The 23,100-nt window shown below is 46.3% G+C and overlaps 1 protein-coding gene across 5 annotated transcripts in view; it reads right to left on the minus strand.

The window, feature by feature from the left end:
- The window catches only part of DIS3L2 (DIS3 like 3'-5' exoribonuclease 2), a 290,436-nt gene that overhangs the window by 127,064 nt on the left and 140,272 nt on the right, over window positions 1–23,100 (minus strand). For all 5 annotated transcript variants that reach the window (XR_014789643.1, XM_084847710.1, XM_084847711.1 and 2 more), the window contains one exon: window positions 19,366–19,539. Coding sequence is in view for 4 of the 5 variants with exons in the window: in XM_084847710.1 (XP_084703836.1) it covers window positions 19,366–19,539 (174 nt within the window). In the remaining variant the exon portion in view is untranslated. The remainder of the gene's footprint in view (window positions 1–19,365; window positions 19,540–23,100) is intronic.

A 23,100-nucleotide genomic window follows, 5' to 3' on the forward strand; every position in this document is an offset into this window, starting at 1 on the left:
CAGGATAGGGGAGGGGAGGGGAGGGGAGGGGAGGGGAGGGGAGAAGAAAAGAATGGTGATTGGAAATGTGTGTGGGGGGGTGTAGAGAGAATTCTCTAAGCCAAATGGCTCCTTTCAGAGAGGTAGTACTTCAGAGGAATTTAGGAGGCTGTAGAGGGTTTGTAAGGATTGCACGTACTTACATTAACTTTATGAGGGGAGGTGACTGAGAGCTTTTTCTAGCTTTTTTTAAAACTCTAGAACCTATTTAAAAGCCTCAGCAGTTCCTCGATCATGACGACACACAGTCCTAACCCTCCTTTTGGAATAATTCGAGTCCTACAGCTATTTAGGAGAAATTAAAGTGGAGGGGGAGAAAGACGTTTGTGGAGGATGATTGGATCCTTTGCTGTACTGAAGCTACTGAACTTCTGCAGAAGCCAAAGGTTCCAGTTTGAGGCAGTGAAATCAGATGCTATGTGAAATACTAATATTTCACATAGAGCTTTTTCTTCTCTTCCATCTCCCTCTTCAAAATTTCATTGCAAGCAAGTTCCCAACAGTATGTAAGAGCAGAAAAGTAGAGGGAGATAGGTTTTTTTGTACCTAACAAAAAAATAAATCCTGCACCGGAGATTAGGGATAGTGACCTCCTAATGGTCGCCTTAAACACCTTCTGATTAAGATCTCTAATCCCCTGTGTGGCTTGACAGTTTTTACTTTTTGTTTTAGTCTTTGAGAAAAGGAAAATTTATGCATAGCTAGCACAAAAGCCACTGGACCTAACTGTCTGAAATTTGGCAGGCTCAATCAGCTCCATGAGGGCTGCCAGGTCACCAAATTTCATGTATTTATCATACAATCTAAAAAAGTTATGGCCATTTTTATTTTCCAATGCAAGTCAATGGGAAAATGTAAAAAAAAAAAAATGACAATTAGGACAGCTTAAAAAGATCCGGGGCCTGTGCCCAGGTAGGCCATCCATAACAACACCCCTGCTGAATACACACACCAACTTTCATTCTGCTATCTCAGTCTGCAAGACAGGTACTGTTTAACAGCATATTCTGTATTTTCCTCTCCAGCCCAATTCCTACACCGCTGAAAATGGCTGTGGCGGGGCCAAAGTGGTACTTCAACTTGAAATGTAAAATTGTGTCCTGAACACACATGTCCACTTTCATTCTGACCTCTCAGAGGGAAAGTGAGATGCCATGTCACAAGTTAAACCAGAGTTTAAACCCTTCGCTTGGCAAATTATATTTTCACACAGGCAAAATTCAAAATAGAAACTTTTACAGGGCTATTACACTTCAGGAACGACAGACAGCCGTCAGAGGGGAGAGCTCAATTATTTTCCTTTGTTTATTCACATTCAGATTTTGTGGGTCTCATTGAAACTTTAACGAGAAATCACCACGACATTTAACTGTAACGGGTGACTACATGTCTAGACACCTACATCTTCAAGCTGGTCTCATTTCTCGCCTCACTGTGAGCAGACACAACCAGTTGATGGCCAGCGTGGAATTCATCCCAGCAACAAACCTCCTGTGCACTTGTTCTCTCATCTAAAGAGGGCTGGCATTTTAAAATTAGATGGAAAGGGTATTTTTAGATCCTTGGAATCACCTCGAGGACCTCACTGAGCTCCTTCTTGGAATGAAAATTAACCAGACACATCTTACATCTGGGAAACCGCCATTTTCGTGTGGGAGCAGGCACCCGTCCATTGTCTGTTTCCTATGGAGCAGGAAGAAACACTGTTTTTACCCGTTTGCTTAGGCTTTGTTATGTTCATCTACTTTGTGAGCCTTCTGTGACGTTATAATGTAACTGAGCAGGGCCAGAGGCCTAGATTTGTTAATGGGTATTCAGCCTAAAACAGTCGTGGTTGCCTTGGTTCTTGTGGCCTGCGAAGGGAGGCTTCAGATTGAGTTTAAAGCGTCCTGGGGGCACAGGGAGATACCTTTGTTTCGATCGGTCAGCTGGGCCAACAAAGGTGATTGGCAGGACTTCCACGGAACATGACTGGCCAGGAGATTTGCAGAGGTTAGTGAGAAGCCTGTTAGGGCCGGCTGGAGCCAGGGGGAGTGGGAGTGGGTGGTTGTTGGCTGAAGGGAGCAGCGCTCAGAGCCGGGAAAAGAGAAAGCCAGTCGGAGAGAACTCTTCCTGAGGGAGACCTGGAATCTGGAGCTGGTGTGTCTCTGGAGAGGAGGAGGCTGGGCTGTGTGAGGTTGTAGTGAACTTCAGGCAGGCAGCAGAGCTCAGCACCAGACAGAGGTCTGAGCAGGGGGGAAATTCAGTCAGTGACCCCTGAAACAGCCAGTGTGGTGTAGTGGCTGGCTAGGACTGGGGAGAGCCAGGTTCAAGTCCCCACTCAGTCATGAAGCTTACTGGAAGATGTTGGGTCAGTCACTGACTCTCAGCCTAACCTATCTCCTGTTGAGAGGGTAAAATGGAGGGGAGGATTATGTACACTGCCTTCGGTTCTTTGGAGGAAAAGGCAGGATACACACGTAGGAAATAAAGAAATAAACAGTATCATCTTCCCAGAAGGCAGAGAAAGACTGGAGAAATGGAGAAAGAAGCATTTTTAATGTGTAAAACTGTCTGCTGTAGCAACTGCAAAACTATGCACCAGTCCTCAAAATTCAGAAAATCTCTTCGTAGCACAGGGCAAATGTATGATTCCACGGTAGCTATGCACCTCTGAGAGACCAAAGTCCTGGTCACCCCATCTCAAGGAAAAGGTACCGAAAGGGGTAGCCAGAATGTTCAGAGAACTGGGCACTACAAGAAAAGGCTAAAGCATTTGTGTCTTTGGAAAAAAAAGGTGACTGGGAGGGGCATACTAGTGGTTTATAAAATTACCAACAGTGTGGAAAGTTTGTATCCCTCTCTCCGAATACAAGAACTCGGGATTGGCCAATGAAGCTGATCAGTGGCTTGTTCCAGACAGACAAAAGCCTTCACACAATGCATAATTAACCTTATGGGATTTGCTGCTACAATATCTGGTCAGGGAACTGGCTTAAATGTTTTTAAGGGGTCTTAGAAGGCTTTAAAAGGGGCCTAGATAATCTCATGGAGCTGCGCACATCTGCTCTACATCTACTCCCAATCACCAGTGATTCCTAAAACACACCAAATCTTGAAATCTCTATTTATTGAAATGGAAGTGGGCTTAATTTTCTCTGTGTGTGTGTGTGGGGGGGACATTAAAAATAAGCAAATACTGCCATTTCATTGTATTATATTATACAAAATGCAAAACAAGCAAATAAACAAAACAATCTTCCAATATCCTCTGAAGAAGTTCTGATACAAGAATAAACTTGAATGAAAAGAGGGGGAGAAAACATTAGAAAACATATACCATATTTGGTAACATAAATCAGGGGTGTTGAACTTTCAGACCAAAGCCAAATTCAATTTCAGAGAAGCTCTTGGGGGCCACATTCCAGCGCTGGGTGAGGCCAAGATATCAAAATTGCCAGCATATGGTAGTTTCAAGCTCTTCCAGCTAGTAACCAGCCCTGAGGAGAAGCATTTCAACCTTTTAAAATAGGGAAAAACTGCACAAATACTGGGAAACCACCAAACAATCAGAAGTTGGAGGAAGGGGTGTAGCCATCTAGGGAACTCCAGGGGACAAATTGGGACCCCAGGAGAGTCAAATTTGGCTCATAGCCCCGAGGTGCTGCACCCATGACATAAACCTTTCAAGAAGAATGTAGAAGAAAAATAGTATTTCACACTGGGATGTATATTTTTTATAGTAATCAATAAAAGGTTTACATTCTCTTTAAAGGTATCCCACCATCTCCGTCCATTTTCTTTCATGCTAATATAATGAGTTAACTTCGCCACTAATTCCTTGTGCTTCTGAACTGCTGACCCCACAATAAAGTTCCAAAGAAAAATTATAGGGTCCAAACGGAGTTTAAAATCTTTCCTATAAGAAGTTTCATTCTTCTCCGGTATTTTTGAGCTAAATAGTTGAGTGGTTGTTCAGGCAGGCATTTGGGGTGGGTTAGGATATTTTAAAAAAAATTTTATGGTAGAATTTTATTGTTTTAAATTGTTTTATGGTATGTTGTACATCACCCAGAGTGGCTGGGTGACCAGCCAGATGGGCAATTAATAAATTTAATAATAAATAATAATAAATAAGGAACATTGCCACTGGAGATTAAAATAATCTCCTGTTTTGTCTTTACAATTTCAACAAATAGGGGAGTAGTTTGTATTTATTTTGCTTATAAATCTTGTGGTAATGTTATAACAATTTTTTCTTAGTGTCAGTTTCAACGGAAATTATGACTTTTCCTCCAAATATTTTCCATTGAGGTATCTTCACCTATATCCTGTGCCCATTTGATCACATAACCTTTTACCAGTTCAGGCTCACTATCGTATTTTAGAAGTAATTTTTAAAATATTATAAACCCTATAATTTAGTCTTTAACATCAGCATATGAGAGATAATAGGTCTTTGTAATGAAAACAGTTATTTTCTTTGTAAATTTTAAATCTTCATTTACTATTTAATTCCAGATCTTCAATCCCTGAATTTAATAGAGATATGTTTGAGCTTATTAATATTTATCCTATACCTTTAACCAGCTCGAAATTTAAAAAAAAATTCTTCGCATTGGCTGATGTAGATCTACTAGTTCTCCATGGGGTGGTATGTAAAGGGGCTTAATCAAAGCATTCTCAAGGCTTAAATTGGTTGAGGGAGATCATGTATCCAACCCAAATTATATTTGTAATAATGAAATATGAAGGCATTTCCTGATAAAAATAAAATTTCAGCCAGTGCAAAAAGGAATTTTTAAATTTCAAGTTGGTTAAAGGTATGGGATAAATATAAAATATTAACCCAAACATACCTCCATTAAGTTCAATTCTAGCAGAAGAACAAATTATGCTTTCCTGGGTAAGGACTGAATGATAAGATAGCTAGGTTACTTAGTATGGGAACATCTACAGTGCAAACTAGTTTAGTGCTCATGCTATCTGCTTTTAAACCAAAACCATTGGTGGTGTAGCTGTGCTTCCTGTTGTGTTGTTTTGGTGGAACAGAACTAGCAGTATTGGTAAAAAACACAATAGGAAGCAAATCTACTTCTGGTTCTGGTTTAAAACCAGTTAGCATGGGCACTAATCAGTTCGTCTTTGCAATGCAGATGTGCCCATAATAAGTAACCTAGCTACTCTGTCATTCAGTCCCTGTCCAGGAAAGTCCTTCTGCTAGTATTCTGTGGCTGGAGGTTGACCAACTGACACTCCATCTGGGGTCAAATTTGGCCTGCAGGCTGCCAAGTTGCTAACCTTAGTCTATGACTGAATTTCCTTATAGAGGCAAAGAATTTAGGGAAGAGACCAAAGAAGCTTCAAGAAGTAAAGTTGGAAAATCATCAATACTTTTGAAACATCCACATTGCCATAATAAAATAATCTGGCTTTCCAATTGTTTTAGCTGTAATAATGAGATTTTCTGGGCCACAGTGATCCAGTTATGCTCCCACTCTGACTCCTATACAGGAAAGCCACTTGTGCCATGTTATATAACCTTTAATCAGAAAGCTTCAAATGCAGGAGACACTGGCTCATTTGATCCACTGGGGCTGATGCAGGCTTTTGTCTACACAGTTTTATGCACCTGCAAGTTATCTACCTTGAGAAGTGGAAGAGGCAGAGCTTCCAAACTGAAACTCTGCATTACCATTCAGAAGCTAAGAGCTGCTAAACTTCAGTCCCCATGTAATAAAGAAACTGTCATCAGTAAGGGGCTAAAGAAGAGTGACTTATCTGGACCCACACCAACACAATAACTTATCACTAGATTAGATACAGCTAATCTATTGAAAATAGTTTACAAATATATGGACATCAATGCCACTGGAACAATTTGGTCCCTTCCCTGCTCACACTTGACTCCAGATAATTTATGAACTAATTAAGCTTTCCATACAGACTGCTGGGGGAATACACTTCTTACCCCCTCCATTGTGAGACCTTCCAATTTACTTCTACTCTCTTCTTCCTGTTACTTATCCATTTGTTTTGCCAGAGTTTTTACTCCTCTCCCTTCTTCTGTTTCCTAAAGGAAGCCTTCTTGCCTAGCTTCCTTCAAATGATGGAATGTTCCCCCCTACAATACAACTTCCCCGCACACAGAACACTAGCACGTCAAGGAGAAGGATTCGAAACCTAGCTGTCCCCCAACAGGCTGGCTCTCCACATGGAGGGATTTATTTATTTATTTTTCTGTATGGCAGCTGATTCCATCTAAACGTGATCTTAGGCTGAGAAGTGATTCGATCATGTGAGCCCCCACCTGCAGTCTGATGTGGTACAGCCCAGGCTCACCATGGTAGAGGAAACCACACACACACTTGGCCTCATTAGTGAGCCAGCCCACTGGTCCATCTGGCTCGGTAATATCTACAGCTGGCACCTCCAACATGGTGTCTACGGGCTCCAATGTGCCTGCAGACACCTTACTTGGTGTCTGCCAGGCTCTCTCACCCTTCAGATCTTTATTTTATTTCTTAAGATTTTTATTGATTACACTTCTTTAAAACTGGGAGGCTGGCATGCCGCAAAGCGAAGTGCTGCTCTCCAGCACCATCCTTATTTGGGGTCAAAAGAAAGTTTTGTGTTTCGGAGCTCAGACGCCACCTCTGCCTTTGCCATATGTTTTGGGGGCATAGGTTCTTTTAGTCTCAGCAGTTTGCCTTCTGGGAAATGGGTGTTTTGTGAGAGTCATGTCCATTATAGTCCCCATTTTATGAACGGACAAGCCATCCCCCATGGCAGCCACTTTGTGAGAGTGCCCATGACACACGCTCAGAATTCCAAATGTGCCCACCAACCCAGAATGGTTGGGGGGCCCTGGGCAGCAATTCTTCAGGTTTTCAGACAGGGATCTTTCCCAGCCCTACCCCGAAATACCAGGGATCAAACCTGGGACCTTTTGCATGCAAAGATGTTCTACTACAGAGCTATGGCCTTCTCTTGGCTAGTAGCCAAAGAGAGACTTATTCCCCCTGCCCGTGTACTAATCTATTCCTTTGTAAAGACATTTCAACTGCCCAGAGATCCCTTGCCCTGCATTTACCTTGCCTTCAATAGCAAGAAATTGCTTGCGACCCATTAATTTGTAGTTTGGTGCACCTCAGTTGGTCAACAGGGTTAGATTGACAGTAGCCAGGCTTGCCGTCCTGCCTGCCTCTGCCCCACACTTATCAGCTCCCTGCACATTTCTTCACATCCTGTTCTACAAACACCAGTGTTGCTGTTCCTGGAGGCGGCATCAGTTGGTGGCGTGGACAGTGTCCAGGAAACGGGCAATTCAACAGTTACCTGATTTGCACCTTCCACCTGCTGAGGAGAACCCTCCGACCCAGGAGCTGAGCTCCTTCCCTTCCCACTCCCCAAGCACCTGGTGCTGAGAGCAGCCGCATCTGTCCCTCTGCCTCCAATTTTGGCAGCCAGCAAGCCTTTAATACAAGCTTTGCTAATCCTCACAGCTATCAGCACCATTCCTCAAGAACGACAGGAAAATAGTTGGCAGGCTGCACTACAATGCAGGGACCGACCCGTTACCCAGGGTTTCCAGTTACAAACAGTGCTAAGAACAGCAACTCTGTGTCTAGAACAGAACAAAAGGAAGGCAAGGCATCCTGCTGCCTGCTTGCTCTACCGAAGCCAAGAAGGCACCGTCCCTGCGGAAGCTTCCGCTAGTAATTTCAGGGAGATACAGGGCGTCCACTCTCAGAACCCACAAAAACTGCAACGCAATCCCCTTGACCCCTCACCCTGCCTCTTTCCCGAAATGGGCAAGACATGAAGATTTCAATGTATCTTTCCCACTTAGCGGTAAAGCATCAAAGCACAGAACTGCCTCACCAACCAACCACTTTTCCACATCTGATCCTTTAAGTCTGCCTTGCCCTGCTATACAATGAGCTGTATTTATGTGCATGGAAGGCCCCAGTTCATCACTTTCCTCAAAATAAAACAGCAGTGGCACATGGGTTATGAGTGGATGGTGGACATTTCAAGGTCCTGCTGCTGAAATTCCCACAGTTCAAGTTGTTGTTGTTGTTGTTCAGTCGTTCAGTTGTGTCCGACTCTTCGTGACCCCATGGACCATAGCACGCCAGGCCTTCCTGTCCTGCGCTCTCTCCTGGAGTGTGCTCAAGTTCATATTCATTGCATCGGTGATGCTATCTAGCCATCTCATCCTCTGCCGTCCCCTTCTCCTTTTGCCTTCAGTCTTTCCCAGCATCAGGGTCTTTTCTAGAGAGTTTTCTCTTCGTATTAGGTGGCCAAAATATTGGAGCTTCAGCTTCAGTATCTGTCCTTCCAATGAGCAGTCAGGGTTGATTTCCTTTAGGATGGACTGATTTGACCTCTGTGCAGTCCAGGGGACTCGTAAGAGTCTTCTCCAGCACCACAGTTCGAAAGCATCAATTCTTCGGCGCTCAGCCTTCCAGCTCTCACAGCCATACATTACTACTGGGAAAACCATAGCTTTGATTAGACGGACCTTTGTCGGCAAGGTGATGTCTCTGCTTCTTACTATGCTGCCTAGGTTTGCCATAGCTTTCCTCCCAAGGAGCAAGCGTCTTTTAATTTCATGGCTACAGTCACCATCTGCGGTGATCTTGGAGCCCAAGAAAGTAAAATCTGTCACTGCTTCCATTTCTTCCCCTTCTATATGCCAGGAAGTGATGGGGCCAGATGCCATGATCTTCGTTTTTTTAATGTTGAGTTTCAAACCAGCTTTTGCACTCTCCTCTTTCACCCTCAACAAGAGGCTCTTGAGATCCTCTTCGCTTTCTGCCATTAGGGTGGTATCGTCTGCATATCAGAGGTTGCTGATAATTCTCCCAGCAATCTTAATTCTGACCTGTGATTCATCCAACCCAGCGTTTCTCTTGATGTACTCTGCATATAAGTTAAAAAAGCAGGGAGACAATATGCAGCCTTGTCGTACTCCTTTCCCAATTTGGAACCACTCGGTTGTTCCATGTCTGGTTCTTACTGTTGCTTCTTGACCCTCGTACAGGTTTCTCAGGAGACAGGTAAGGTGGTTTGGTACTCCCATCACTTTAAGAATTTGCCACAGTTTGTTGTGATCCACACAATCAAAGGCTTTAGCGAAGTCAATGAAGCAGAAATAGACGTTTTTCTGGAATTCTCTTGCTTTCTCCATGATCCAGCGAATGTTGGCGATTTGATCTCTGGTTCCTCTGCCTCTTCGAAACTTAGCTTGTACTTCCGGTAGTTCTCGGTTCACATACTGCTGAAGCCTAGCTTGTAGGATTTTGAGCATCACCTTGCTGGCATGTGAAATGAGCGCAATTGTGCGGTAGTTTGAACACTCTTTGGTGTTGCCCTTCTTTGGAATTGGAATGTAAACTGACCTTTTCCAGTCTTGCGGCCATTGTTGAGTGTTCCAAATTTGTTTGGAAATTTGTTGAATGCAGCACTTTAACAGCATCATCTTTTAGGATCTTAAATAGCTCAGCTGGAATACTGTCATCTCTGCTAGCTTTGTTGTTAGTAATGCTTCCTAAGGCCCAGTTGACTTCACTCTCTAGGATGTCTGGCTCAAGTTCAGTGACCGCACTATCATGGCTATCAGGGACATTAAGATCTTTCCTGTATTTGTGTATTCTTGCCACCTCTTCTTAATCTCATCTGCTTCTGTTAGGTCACTGCCTTCTTTGTCCTTTATCATGCCCGTCTTTGCACAAAACGTTCCCTTGAGATCTCCAATTTTCTTGGAGAGATCTCTAGTCTTTCCCATTCTGTTGTTTTTCCAGTTCAAGTAGATGAGATCAATCCCACTAAAGGGAGAGGACCATACCCTGCTGATGCCCCTTGAGCCATCTTTGCCACTGGAGGCACAGATTCCTTTATTTACTTACAAAATTTAGAAACCGTTCTATATTTAAAAAAGATTCCCAAGCAGTGAACAGTAAAGAAAAAAGAATCAAAATACAAAAGAATAAAAGTATTTAAAACAAGAGTAATACCGATAAAACTGTGCCTGGCCATTGCTTCTGTGACATGGACTGCCTCTCAGCATGTACAGGCTAGCATACCAGCTGCAATTCTATCTGGACAGAGATAACCTGGCTTCAGTGATCTATGCTCTGGCAACCTTCAGGTTAGACTACCGTAATGTGCTCTATATGGGGCTGCCTTTGAAGATGGTTTGAAAATGGCAGTTCATTCAGAACATGTGAGCTAGATTACTAATTGGGGCTGGGTGTGTTAGTCCTATCAAGTAGGTGCTATGCCAGTTGCATGGGCTCCCAAGCCTATTTCTGGCCCAATTAAATGTGCTGATTTCAACATTTAAAGCCTTTCATGGCTTAGGACAGAAGTGGGCAACTGCAGGGGATCCGGGGCCATCCCTCCCCCCCCCCGCTCCACAGATACCCGCACACATACGCACAAACAGGCAGTACACCACCCCCACCCCCGGCATTGAAAAACAAAATTAAAAATTAAAAGTTTGAAACGGCACCAGTAGCAGCTACAGAGCACCAAAATGGTCAACACTTGTCTACAAACAAGCTAATTTTGTCCCTTTGGGTGCTCCATAGCTGCAACGGATGCCTTTAAAAAAAAATTCTTTTTAACCGATTTTGGAGGGGCAGCAGGAGCCGCATGTTGCCCAGCCCTGGCTTAGGACCAGGGTATTTGAACGACCGCCTATCTCTCTTTGTTCCACCCGCATGTTAAGATCTTCACTTGAGGGCCTTCTGTAGGTGCCCCTACAGTCTGAGACAAGGCAGGGGGCTACCAGAGAAAGAGCCTCTTTAGTGCCATGCAAAGACCTCTTTCTTTTCTCAGGCATGTTCGGTTTATGCTGTTGATTTTTTTTAAAATCTGTTTTTTTTAAAATCTTGCTGCCTTCTGGTTCTTGTGCTTTTATGATGTTTGGGACTATTTTATTTACACTTTATTAGTAGTAAGGCAACCAAATACAGGTTGCAGCCAAAGGGACTGTTTTATTTGTATTTAAATTGTTTTTGCATTTTGGGCAGCATAGTATCAGTAATAAAAGGAAGAGTAGCGCTTTTTGATACACTGTCCCCAGTACCAGCAGCTTTTGGTTAGGTCCCCTGACATAACTTTTTCCAATCTCCATGGTGGGGAAGCTGGGGACGGTGGTACTTTTCCAATTTCCAAAAGAAAGATGCAAGAGTGGAGAGCTATTTGCTTTCGAAAGTGGCAGGGCGCCCAGCTAGGGACCCAGCAATGGCTCAGGAGTTCCCAGCACGTAGGGGAGAGGAGGGGCTGCCTCAATTCTCCCCCCGCCCCGTCACATCCCCTTCTACCTTCACTAGAGGGAGAGGCAGCATCCTTGTCCAGGATCTGCACTTCTGTTCCAAGGGAAGATGTCTTGCCTCCTCTCTAACGGCCTTTCACAAGATGGCAAAAAACTTCCATTTTAGGATGGTGTTTTATTTATTTTTATTATTAAATTTATTAATCGCCCATCTGGCTGGTCACCCAGCCACTCTGGGCGATGTACAACATACAATAAAAACAGTTTAAAACAATAAAATTCTACCATAAAAACATTTTCTAAAATACCCTAACCCACCCCAAATGCCTGCCTGAACAACCACGTTTTTAATGCACGACGGAAGCTCATTAAAGAGGGGGCATGACGGAGTTCCCTAGGGAGGGAGTTCCACAGAGTGGGGGCCACCACAGAAAAAGCCCTCTCCCTCGTCCCCACCAGTCTAGTTGTCCTGGCTGATGGGACAGACAGAAGGCCATCCGAGGCTGATCTTGTTAAGCGGCCTGTCTGGTGCTGCTGGAGGCGCTCCTTAAGATAGGCTGGGCCAGAACCATATAGGGTTTTAAAGGTCAAAACCAACACCTTGAATTTGGCCCGGAAAACAACTGGTAACCAGCGCAACTCCTTCAGCACTGGAGTGATCTGATCTCGCCGGCGGCTGCCTTTAATCAGGCGAGCCACCGCATTCTGTACCAGCTGCAGTTTCTGAACCGTCTTCAAGGGTAACCCCACGTAGAGTGCATTACAGTAGTCTAAACGAGAGGAGACCAGGGCATGTACTACCGATGGGAGCAGATGGTCGGGAACGAAGGGGCTCAGCCGCCATATCAGATGGAGTTGATACAGCGTTGTCCGACTCACAGCTGACACCTGAGCCTCCATGGACAGCTGGGAGTCCAAAATGACCCCCAGGCTGCGGACCTGGTCTTTCAAGGGTAGCCATACCCCATTCAACACCAGGTCAACATCCCCCAGCCTCCTCTTGTCTCCCACCAAAAGTACCTCGGTCTTGTCAGGGTTCAGCTTCAGCTTATTCCTCCCCATCCAGCCACTCACCGTCTCCAGACATTTGGACAGGGATTCTACGGCCAACCTTGGTGAAGATTTGAATGAGAGGTAGAGCTGCGTGTCATCCGCATATTGATGACACTGCACCCCAAACCTCCTGATGATAGCCCCCAGCGGCTTCACATAGATGTTAAATAGCATCGGGGAGAGGATGGAACCCTGTGGCACCCCACAAGTGAGTGGCCGCGGGTCCGAAACCTCCTCTCCCAGTGCTACCCTCTGGTACCTGCCGGAGAGGAAGGACCGGAACCACCGCAATACGGTGTCCCCAATGCCCAACCCCTCCAGGCGGTCCAGGAGGATACCGTGGTCAACGGTATCAAAAGCCGCTGAGAGGTCAAGGAGAACAAGGAAGGAGCATTCACCCCTATCCAGAGCCCTCCTCATATCATCTACCAAGGCGACCAAGGCCGTTTCTGTCCCACGCCCAAGCCTGAAGCCCGACTGAAATGGGTCAAGATAATCAGTTTCTTCCAAGTGTGCCTTCAACTGCACCGCCACCACCCGCTCAATCAACTTGCCCAAAAATGGCAGATTTGAGACTGGGCGAAAGTTGTTCAGAACTTGAGGATCCAAGGAGGGCTTCTTTAAGAGCGGTCTTATCACTGCCTCCTTGAGGGCTGATGGCATCACTCCCTCCTCAAGGGAGGCGTTCACCACCACCCTGATCCCCTCACCCAGTCTCTCTCTGTAGCTCATAATGAGCCAAGATGGGCAAGGATCAAGTAAGCAGGTGGTCGGCCGTACAGATGAAAGCACCTTGTCCACTTCATCAGGAGGAAGAAGCTGGAACCGATCCCACAAAACCGGTTTGCCACAGGCCGCCTCTTGCTCACTAACTGTATCCACAGTGTGCAGAGTAACACACCTAATCTGATCAATTTTATCTGCAAAGTGCCTTGCCAAGGCCTCACAGGAGGCCTTAGAATGCTCCAGTGGTTCCGGAGCCACAGGACCGACCAGGCTCCGGATCACTTGGAACAGCCTCCTGGGACAGCACTCTGCAGACGCGATGGAGGCAGCATAATATTCCTTTTTTGCTGCCTTCACCGCCACGTGATAGGCTGAAGATACAGCTCTAGCCCGTGTCTGATCGTCTTTGGAGCGAGACTTCCGCCACCGGCGCTCTAGCCGTCTCACCTCCTGTTTCAGAGCTCATAGCTGCGGATTGAACCATGGTGCAGTCCAAGCCCTGTTCAGGGGGAGAGGGCGTTTCGGAGCCACCTGATCTAATGCCCCAGTGATTGCGGCATTCCAGCCACCCACCAGGGTCTCGACCGAGTGGCCGCTGGCGTGCCCCAGAGAATCCCCAAGCACATTCAGGAATCCATTTGGATCCATAAGACGCCTGGGGCGGACCATTTTAATGGGTCCTCCACCCCTGCGGAGGGGTTGTGGAACCGAGAAGTCCAACGTCACCAGATAGTGATCTGACCATGACAAGGGGGTGGTGGATATACCCCCGACTTCCAGATCACGCCCCGCTTCTCCAGAAACAAACACAAGGTCTAGTGCATGACCGGCTACATGGGTGGGCCCAGTTAGAATATAGTGCAGCTCCCAGGAGGCCATGGTCTCCATGAAGTCCTGAGGTGCTCCTGTGAGGATGACCTCCGAATGTACGTTGAAGTCCCCCAACACCAATAAGTTAGGGGACTGTACACGCACATCAGAGACCACCTCAAGCACCTCGGCCAGGGAGTCAGTCGTGCAGCGGGGTGGACGGTACACGAGCAGAATCCCCAGACTGCCCGTCGGGCTCAACCTCCAGTACATGCACTCAGCAACCTTGGTCTCCCGGAGAGGGGGTCTGGTGAAGACCAAGGACTCTCGGTAGATAACAGCCACTCCCCCTCCCCGATCCCCAGCCCTCGGCTGCTGTGCATATGAAAATCCAGCTGGACACATGGCTGCAAGGGTTGGAACAGCAGCCTCGGCCAGCCAGGTCTCCGTAATACATGCCAGGTCTGCACCCTCATCCAGGATCATGTCATGGATGAGGGAGGTTTTCTGGGTAACAGACCTGGCATTGCAGAGCAGCAAACGAAGGCCAGAAGATGGGGTCACGCCTCCCCCAGCCATCCTTTGGCTCTGGACAGGCCCGGAGCAGGGGACAGATATTACACATCTCTCCCTTGTTCCCTTTACCTGGCATGGCCTGCCCCTAGCGCTCTGCCAGCGCCTGCTGCCCAGCCTCGGTATGTTCTGGCTCCCAACACTCCCCCCACTGCCTCCATCAGGTGGACACATGCCCCCTCGCTCCTGCCTATCAGGCAGGCTACCAACCCCTAAAAACACAACAAAATCCCCCAGAAAAAAAACAAAACAAAACAAACAAACAAAAACAATTAAAAATCTCCTTAAAAATAATGCCAGGCAGGAGTCCACAGGGAAGGCCTGGTGGTGGTGGTGGCGGCGGCAGCAGCAGCAGCAGGCCCAGCAGCAGCAGGCACACCTCTTCCCCGGTGGTGGTTGTGGCCTCTCCTGCAGGCCCTGGCTCTCCCAGGCCACCTCAGCCAGCCAGCTTATGTAGCCCCCCCAGGGAGGGGCAGGTGGAGCAGCACAGCTGGCTCGGTACCTGGGGGCCTGGTTTGTGCTGGGAACTGCCATCTTACTGAATGTTGTTTGTAACTGTCTCTGGTTTTTTAATATTTTAACTGCTGCTTTATATTAGTTTTTTGCTGCCATTTTAATATTTTAATGGCTCATTGTTTTATTAGTTTATGGTTTTATCCTTGTTGTTAGCTCTCCAGAGGAAAGGCACGGTATAAATATTGCGCATATATGTATGTATGTATATGTATATGTGTGTGTGTGTGTGTGTGTGTATATGTATATGTATATATGCAAGCAAGCAAGCACACACAGAAAATACAAACCAGGTCAATAAGATGGTGAACAGGAAAACTTCACACTTCTGTAGTGCCTTTTTAAGTCTTCAAAGCACTTCACATGTGCATTACTGTAATAATCCTGACAACAACCCTGCAAAGTTGGTCAGCGCAATCCCCATGATACAGATAAGAGGGCCAGGTCTGCGAAACAGAGGCCACCTAGTGAGTTTGTGGCTGGGCCCAGATGTAAAATATCTCACCATTCATGCTTCTTCTAGCTGCTATACTAATCCAACTTGGGTCTCCCCAGAATCAAGAGTCCTCTTTCCAATCAAACCCCCTGCTTGGAAGTATCTCAAATGAAAAACAAGGAACAAATCTCTTCTGAGCCATAGGGGGTCTCCTTGGAGATGCCAATCTATGAAAGCAACATTTAATTAACTCTGCCCACAGGGGCACAGCATGCTCATTAACTACTGAAGGCAGATTTTAATGGAGCTTCTCTTCCAGGCTCAAGCCGCCCAGGCTACAATACTTGTTTGTTTGTTTGTTTGTTTGCTTGCTTGCTTGCTTCAGGTGCAGCCTCCAGTGTTCCAAGCCAGGAACTCGTGTAACATTTGAGAGACATTTTTCAGGGCTGCTAGGAAAAGGCTCCCAGTTCAGACGGCAATCCACCTCAGGGATCCTTTACGATTCCTTAACATAACACCCTTTTACCGCACTTGGTATTTTTAGCTCATTGTTTTCTATTTTGGCAGCTGAGAAAGTGCAGTTTGTAACTTTACCTCCAGTTTCACATTCCTTCTTAAAAGTGAATACAACATCCTGTTTATAATAATAAAATCACAAGTTGGCAGGATGACACTCAATGGAAAAGAAAGAGAGAGATGGAGAGAGGGAAGAGTAAGAGAGAGATTCAGAAAGCAAGTGGAAAATTGAGAGCTAGCAAATTTAGATGCCAAATTTCACATTTGCAACAGTCCAGCGGAGGTCATCAGTCTTGCTCGCAATTGAAGACAAAGAATTGAGAAAGATCTCCCCAGACTCTCCCTTGTTAGACAGTGTAAGCCATCTCTTTTCAAGCAAGAGATTTGCCCTTTTCAGGAAAAGTGACGTGAGGCTTTTTCCACAGTCATCCCCACAATGGGAGACATGGAAAAGGCAGCACATCTCAGCCCAGAATGACCTCTCTCTCTCTCTCTCTCTCTCTCTCTCTCCAGGATTTAGAGTTTTCTCCCCCCAACCCCCAATGGGAAGACTTTCCTGGCTGAGTTTCTTGCCCCAGTTCAGAAGGAGGAGAAACAAAAAGATATGAATGAAATTAAAAACATTTGGAACAAACCACAGAAGTCGCTTTGGGGTTTCTTAGGTTTGCTTAGCGTTTCCTGCTCCAGCTTCATCCCTGCACACTTGGCGGAAATTTGCATCGCAACGTTTCCTTTGATCATTTTGCTTTTCTCTTGAACTCTGTGCCATAAAGCAGACATTATTGGGGGGGGGGGGCAGGGAGTCCAAAAGAAGAAACAAAAGTGGCAGGTGAAAATATTGGAGGAGGAAATTGATAGTATCCAATGTTAGTCCCACTTAGAGTAGACCTATTGAAATGCATGACTCCTGTTCATTTGCATAGGTCTACTCTAAGTAGGACTAACATTGGATACTGCCCTCTGTGCTCTGCAACTTTAGCTACTGCCACTCCACACCTCCAGCCCTCTTAATGCTTTTAGAATTGCAAATACACGCAATGCACTTTCCATCTTCCCCTTTGCTTTCTTCGTTCAGTTGTGAAATATTGGCTCTAATCAATCTCCCCCGAAGATCTAAAATAAAATAAATAGAAAGTTGTACGCTTTTCTTTTTATGCTCTTTATGCATGAGGATCTCATAAAGTAAACAGTCCATACTTGAACAAAGGAATTTCAAAGACAGGTATCAATGCAAATATGCTGAAGTATAATTCATCAAGAGATTCAGCTCTACTTCCTGTGGTGTGAATAAGGACAAGGAGTTGTTTTTTTAAAAATCACAATGCATAGGTTAATTGGCTCACCATTGCAATGATGTCTGTGCTGTTATAACGTTTAGTGAATGGCAACTATTAATTATTACTGTCTGTATTTTCTGCATTTCAGTCCTCTCTGACAACACAGTTTACATCCCCTCCGTCTCCAGAATGTGCATATAAATCTGCCAATCTGAGGTTAATGCTTATGCACTTATGATGTGGACGGTGTCCATGAAAGCTTATGTCAAAATTAATTTGTTAGTTTAAGGTGCCACAAGACCCTTCGTTGTTTTAGAAAGAAAAGGAATGACAATTTTATTTTTCACCCTCCGGTTATAGGAGAGTATTACATAGGGTCGATGTTAAGATGAACTTCCTGCTGACATGCGATGGAACAAGCTGCCTCTCTCCTTCCTTGGAGATTTCAGTAGAAGAAATAGGGAGCAGCATTTAAGGAAGCCTAAAGTGCAAGGCACTGAATCACTTCCAGCTCACTGACAGTAGGGCCTGAGCTTTCACTGAGGTGGTCAACCTGGACTGCCTGCAGCAGCAATGGAATCCCCTTGCTAGAGATGGAAAACCTGCCTCTGGGCTGGACCAATACAGAATGAAGGAGGGGATCATGTACGTGTGTGTGTGTGTGTGTGTGTGTGTGTATATATATAGCGCCGCTTTACACCAACCTCCCTGTCTCTACACACACACACACACACACACACACACACACACACACGGAGGAACATTCCATCTAACCTTCTCTAGTCCTATGCATCTCCCTGACATGCTAGGTTTCTACATCCAGGAAGGAGAGGTTGCTTGGGGGAGGGGTGTCCACAAGAAGAAGCATTCAGTGACATGATCCCAGTCCTACATCCTGACATGCCGCTGCCCAGACGCTGCCCAGAATGAGAACGAGGCCTGGGACCCTGTGTGTGTTGCAAGGTACTCCTCAGTCCAGGCTCTGCAGGAGCAGAATGCTGAAGGCACATGGATGACCACTAACACCCTGAGCAGTGGGGCTTTGAGGCACTCCTAGGAGGACGGGAGCACAAAGTATCACCAACACAGAGGCAGAGCCACCTCCTGTCTGCACCTGCCATGCTGCAAGGCTGCCTACTGCCTAGCTCAGCTGGAGAGATGGGCCAGGTGGCCATTTGCCAGCTTGCGGGGTGGGGTGGGGGCTAGCCGTCTAGCAAGGAGGATACCCAGCTGCTCACATCCTCTCCTCCTGCTGCAGTTTTGGGAAGCTAACCTCTTGCATCGTAAGTAAGACCCCACCCCTTCCTCTCAAATCCTCTGCCTATGCCAGAGGAGGGGTCTTCTCTCATTTGTGCTGAGGTCTGGATAGGAAACAGAAAGGAGTCTTTCCCACTGTGTTTATTCTTGCAATACCCCAGTGGAAAAGAGCAAAGCCCCTGACACTCCCACAAGCCTTCTCTGCATGCCACATGACCTGGGGAAGGGGAGTGGGTCTGTGGTGAGCCCAAAGAGAGCTGGCTAGTAAGCAAAGCCATTAGGTGTGGACCCCAGAGATGGATCTTTGATTTGACCCAGGAAGACAGCCCTTGAACAGTTGATTGAAAGACAGGAAGTACAGGCTGCCATCAGCTTCCATTACGAAAAGCACATGAACCACCAAAGCCCACAAGCAAGTTTGAAGATTTTCAAGATTTCAAATGATACTAGCTATATTTCTTTCTTTCCACAGACAGGAAGACAGACATGCACCATAAAAGTGTTCTAAAACGTTGACAGTTTTATTCTTAAACATTCCTGATGAAAGGTATCCATGCCACTGCGAACACCTCCTATGTCGCCATCACAAGCAGAACCAAAAAACAAGGTACTGTCTGAACCATTTTGTATCCTCTCATTCCAAAAGCTGTAATATTTCATACACCATGGACAAGAATAAATAAATAAATTAAGGAACTGAAGTTCCCAGGTTCTGAGTCATTTACTCAAAGATGTATTTTGTCCTCATAAGTCCTTTGAAGATAAACTCCCAAATCCCCCCCCCAACTGCAGAAAAATGGGCCTGCTTTCCCTAATAAAGAATCCCAGAATGTTTCAACACCATCCCGAGGCAACCTGACAAGGGAGATGAAAATGGTAGAAAAAGAGCTGAGAATTACCTTAAATCTCTTCTCTTGGCAAATTCTTCTGGGGGGATAACCCAGGGGAGGTTCTGGGGAAGGCACTGCAGGACCTCTGGAGAGAAGTCCGAGCAATCCACGCCATATTCGGTCAGGATGCCTTCCGTTTCCGGCTCAATTTCGCCAGCTTGCCCGAGAGTTTGGGCCAACTGCCTGTGGAAAGCGGAAAAGAAGCATTCACTCATTTTGGCAGTTTACAAGAACATTGACAGTCTCCAATGGAGCTAAGGGGGACAGAGGGTTCTGTTGTTACCGAGCCAGGGAAGAGACAGACAAAATGGGTAAGTGGATACACCTTCTATTAGATCGCATTATTCACAAAACCTTGCAGAGTGACAGAAGCTGGCCCACATGAACTTTCCCTACATTCTGTACAGAGAAAAAGGGTAGCCAGGGGCAGGGGGGCTGCAGTGAACAGTGAGCCAGGTCTAAACAGGAAAGACCTCAGACTCAAAGGCCTTGCTCAGCCGCGTGGAGCACTTAATCACAGGGCTACATGCTGCTAGCCACTGACCTCCTGATCATGAAAGCACAGCAACAAACTGTAAAACACTCTCTTCTGCTGGACACAGAAGAAATGGTCTGGACCTCTGGAGTTCAGTAAGAACTCCCCTTAGGGCAGGGGTCCCCAGCGTGCCTGCAAGTACCTGCAATGGTGCCTGCAAAGGGATTCCCAAAGTGGGGCCAGTGGGCACCCAAAAAACGTTTTACATTTTTCCCGGGTTTTTTAATATATGTACATGGATTTGTATGAAATGCACTCAGTTTTCTAGCAATTATACATGGGCTACAACAAAAGTAAACCAAGCATCCAAATAAGTATCCATATGAAGGTGGCATCTATGTGCCACCCGTTCAAATACCGAAAGCACTGTAAGGTCCTCAATCCATTGTATTACAGGAGGTGAGTGTTTGTCCTTCCAATGTTGTAATATCAGCTTTTTAGCTGTCAAAAGGGTACTGAGAATCCATTCATACTGACCATTTTTTAATTTCCATGAAGCAAGTAAATAATCTAAAAGAGTGTGTATAGCAGCGAATATTAAGGACTGTTCCAGTACAAAATTTATCTGTGTGATAACCTCCCCCCACCAAAAAGCAACTACTGGATATTGCCAAAACGTATGTTTAAAAGAAGCATTAGCTGTATTGCATCACCAATTAGATGAATTACACAACCCCTTATTAAGGAGACGTTGCAGCGTCCAGTAGACATGAAACATATGTTTTTGCTGAATAAGAAGCAGCCGTCTATGTGACAGGTAGATGCCAAAGCGGCAATCCACTGATTAGGCATTTTGTCGTGGTCCCAACAGCAGTTTCTCCAATTCACAAATGTGCCCATGGATCCAAAAAGGTCGGGGACCCCTGCCTTAGGGGCTGCCACAAACCCAAGAGGATGAGTTTTCTTTGCCCTTGGGACCAACAAAAAATTTCTCCCTAAACCAGGCAGGGACAAGACCAGGCAGGGACAAGACCAGGCTCACTGTATGATTTGCTTGTACATCATCGGAAGCAACTGTTCAGTTCTCAGGAGGGGAGATGCTAAACAAGGTTTAAAGCCCCATTCCTGGATATATTCAAGATTATGTTGCAAAAAATAAGAAGCACTGTACTTCAAGATTGCTTGCTGCAACAGAAGTCAGTCTCTCTCTCTCTCTCTCTCTCTCTCACACACACACACTTTGAAAAAAGGAGAAGAAGGGAAGGGATTTGTGTGTTGAACCCGAGTTGGCCAAAAGTGTAGGCACTTCTTGAGGAATGACCACACATGTTTCAAAGCAGTGGTCTTCAACTGATGGGCTGAGACCCAGTGCTGGGTTGCAGCCTGACCTAAGGGGCGTTTCAATAGGAGCACCTACCACCATACAAAAGCATGGTAAAAACAATTAGGAAGAGCGTCCCCAATAGTATGCCTGGGGTAAAGGTAAGTCCTGGATCTGAAGGCAAGTGGTCTAAAATGTGAGCAGGGGAAAGGGAGGACAACAGCCCACCCAGCCATCCCGCTGTCAGGAGCGCCCTTGCTGCCTTCTGAAATCCTCAGCCAGAATCAACACACAGACGATAGGGCTCTTTTCCAAGGCTTTATTTCCATTCAACCTAATGACACTTACAGATGCTAATTGCATGAGCCTAATGAGGGAAACTTAAGAGAGATGCCTACCAGAGGTTTCTAGCCTTAGTGAATCAGTTGATCTCCATTGAGGGTAGAGGCAGGAAACCTCTGAATTTAAGGGCTAGGAGGTGAAAGTCCACCCCTTTCCCATGGGGCATCGGGGTGCAGCTGTTGACATCACGCCAAGCGGGCTGAGCGCCTCCTCTCAGCACCCTCCATCTCCCGCTTGTCCCTTCACCTAGCATCCCAAAGCTCCCATTGTCCCTCCCCCTGCCTGCCAGGGTCGCTGCCACTCTCATGAATGTGAGCAGGGAGGGACTCTCCCTTCAGCAGCACCTCTGAACAGCACGCGGGTTCCTCTCCCATGGTTTCTATCTCTTGCTCCGAATCAGAACTGCTTTGGGGCTCTATGTGCTCCGATCCAACCCTGACACCCTCCTTGATGCTTGTGTGATCTGGGACTTTTGCTTTTTAAGCCCCACTATGGGAATAATGTGGGTGGAACAACCAGTCTTTGGATGAGGGCTGGAGTGCCTGGCCTCATGGACCCTCCCAACTGGAAAACAAACTTGGGAGAGGGATGGATGAATTTGTGTGGTTCGATTTATTTCATTTCCTCTAAGTTAAGTTCATTCCATTTCTGCATCAGTTTGCATGTTTTTTTAAGTCCACTCCGTGTGCATTTCTCAAAAGTATGCATTTTTCAAATTATATGGATTTTTGCAGGCAATTTCCCCTAAGATAAAGCAGTTTTGTGTGCAATTATCTCTAATATACACATTTTATGTGTATAGGGTGAATAGGGGTGAATGCTCCTTCCTTGTTCTCCTCGACCTCTCAGCGGCTTTCGATACCGTTGACCACGGTATCCTCCTGGACCGCCTGGAGGGGTTGGGCATTGGGGACACCGTATTGCGGTGGTTCCGGTCCTTCCTCTCCGGCAGGTACCAGAGGGTAGCACTGGGAGAGGAGGTTTCGGACCCGTGGCCACTTACTAGTGGGGTGCCACAAGGTTCCATCCTCTCCCCGATGCTATTTAACATCTATGTGAAGCCGCTGGGGGCTATCATCAGGAGGTTTGGGGTGCAGTGTCATCAATATGCGGATGACATGCAGCTCTACCTCTCGTTTAAATCTTCACCAAGGTTGGCTGTAGAATCCCTGTCCAAATGTCTGGAGACGGTGAGTGGCTGGATGGGGAGGAATAGGCTGAAGCTGAACCCTGACAAAACCGAGGTACTTTTGGTGGGAGACAAGAGGAGGCTGGGGGATGTTGACCTGGTGTTGAATGGGGTACGGCTACCCTTGAAAGACCAGGTCCGCAGCCTGGGGGTCATTTTGGACTCCCAGCTGTCCATGGAGGCTCAGGTGTCAGCTGTGAGCCGGACAGCGCTGTATCAACTCCATCTGATATGGCGGCTGCGCCCCTTCCTTCCCGACCATCTGCTCCCATCGGTAGTACATGCCCTGGTCTCCTCTCGTTTAGACTACTGTAATGCGCTCTACGTGGGGTTACCCTTGAAGACGGTTCGGAAACTGCAGCTGGTACAGAACGCGGCGGCTCGCCTGATTAAAGGCAGCCGCCGGCGAGATCACAT

Source organism: Heloderma suspectum, chromosome 3 (genome assembly GCF_057233095.1).
Source record: "Heloderma suspectum isolate Gila_16-S chromosome 3, 16-S_ref, whole genome shotgun sequence".
Lineage (NCBI taxonomy): Eukaryota > Metazoa > Chordata > Lepidosauria > Squamata > Helodermatidae > Heloderma > Heloderma suspectum.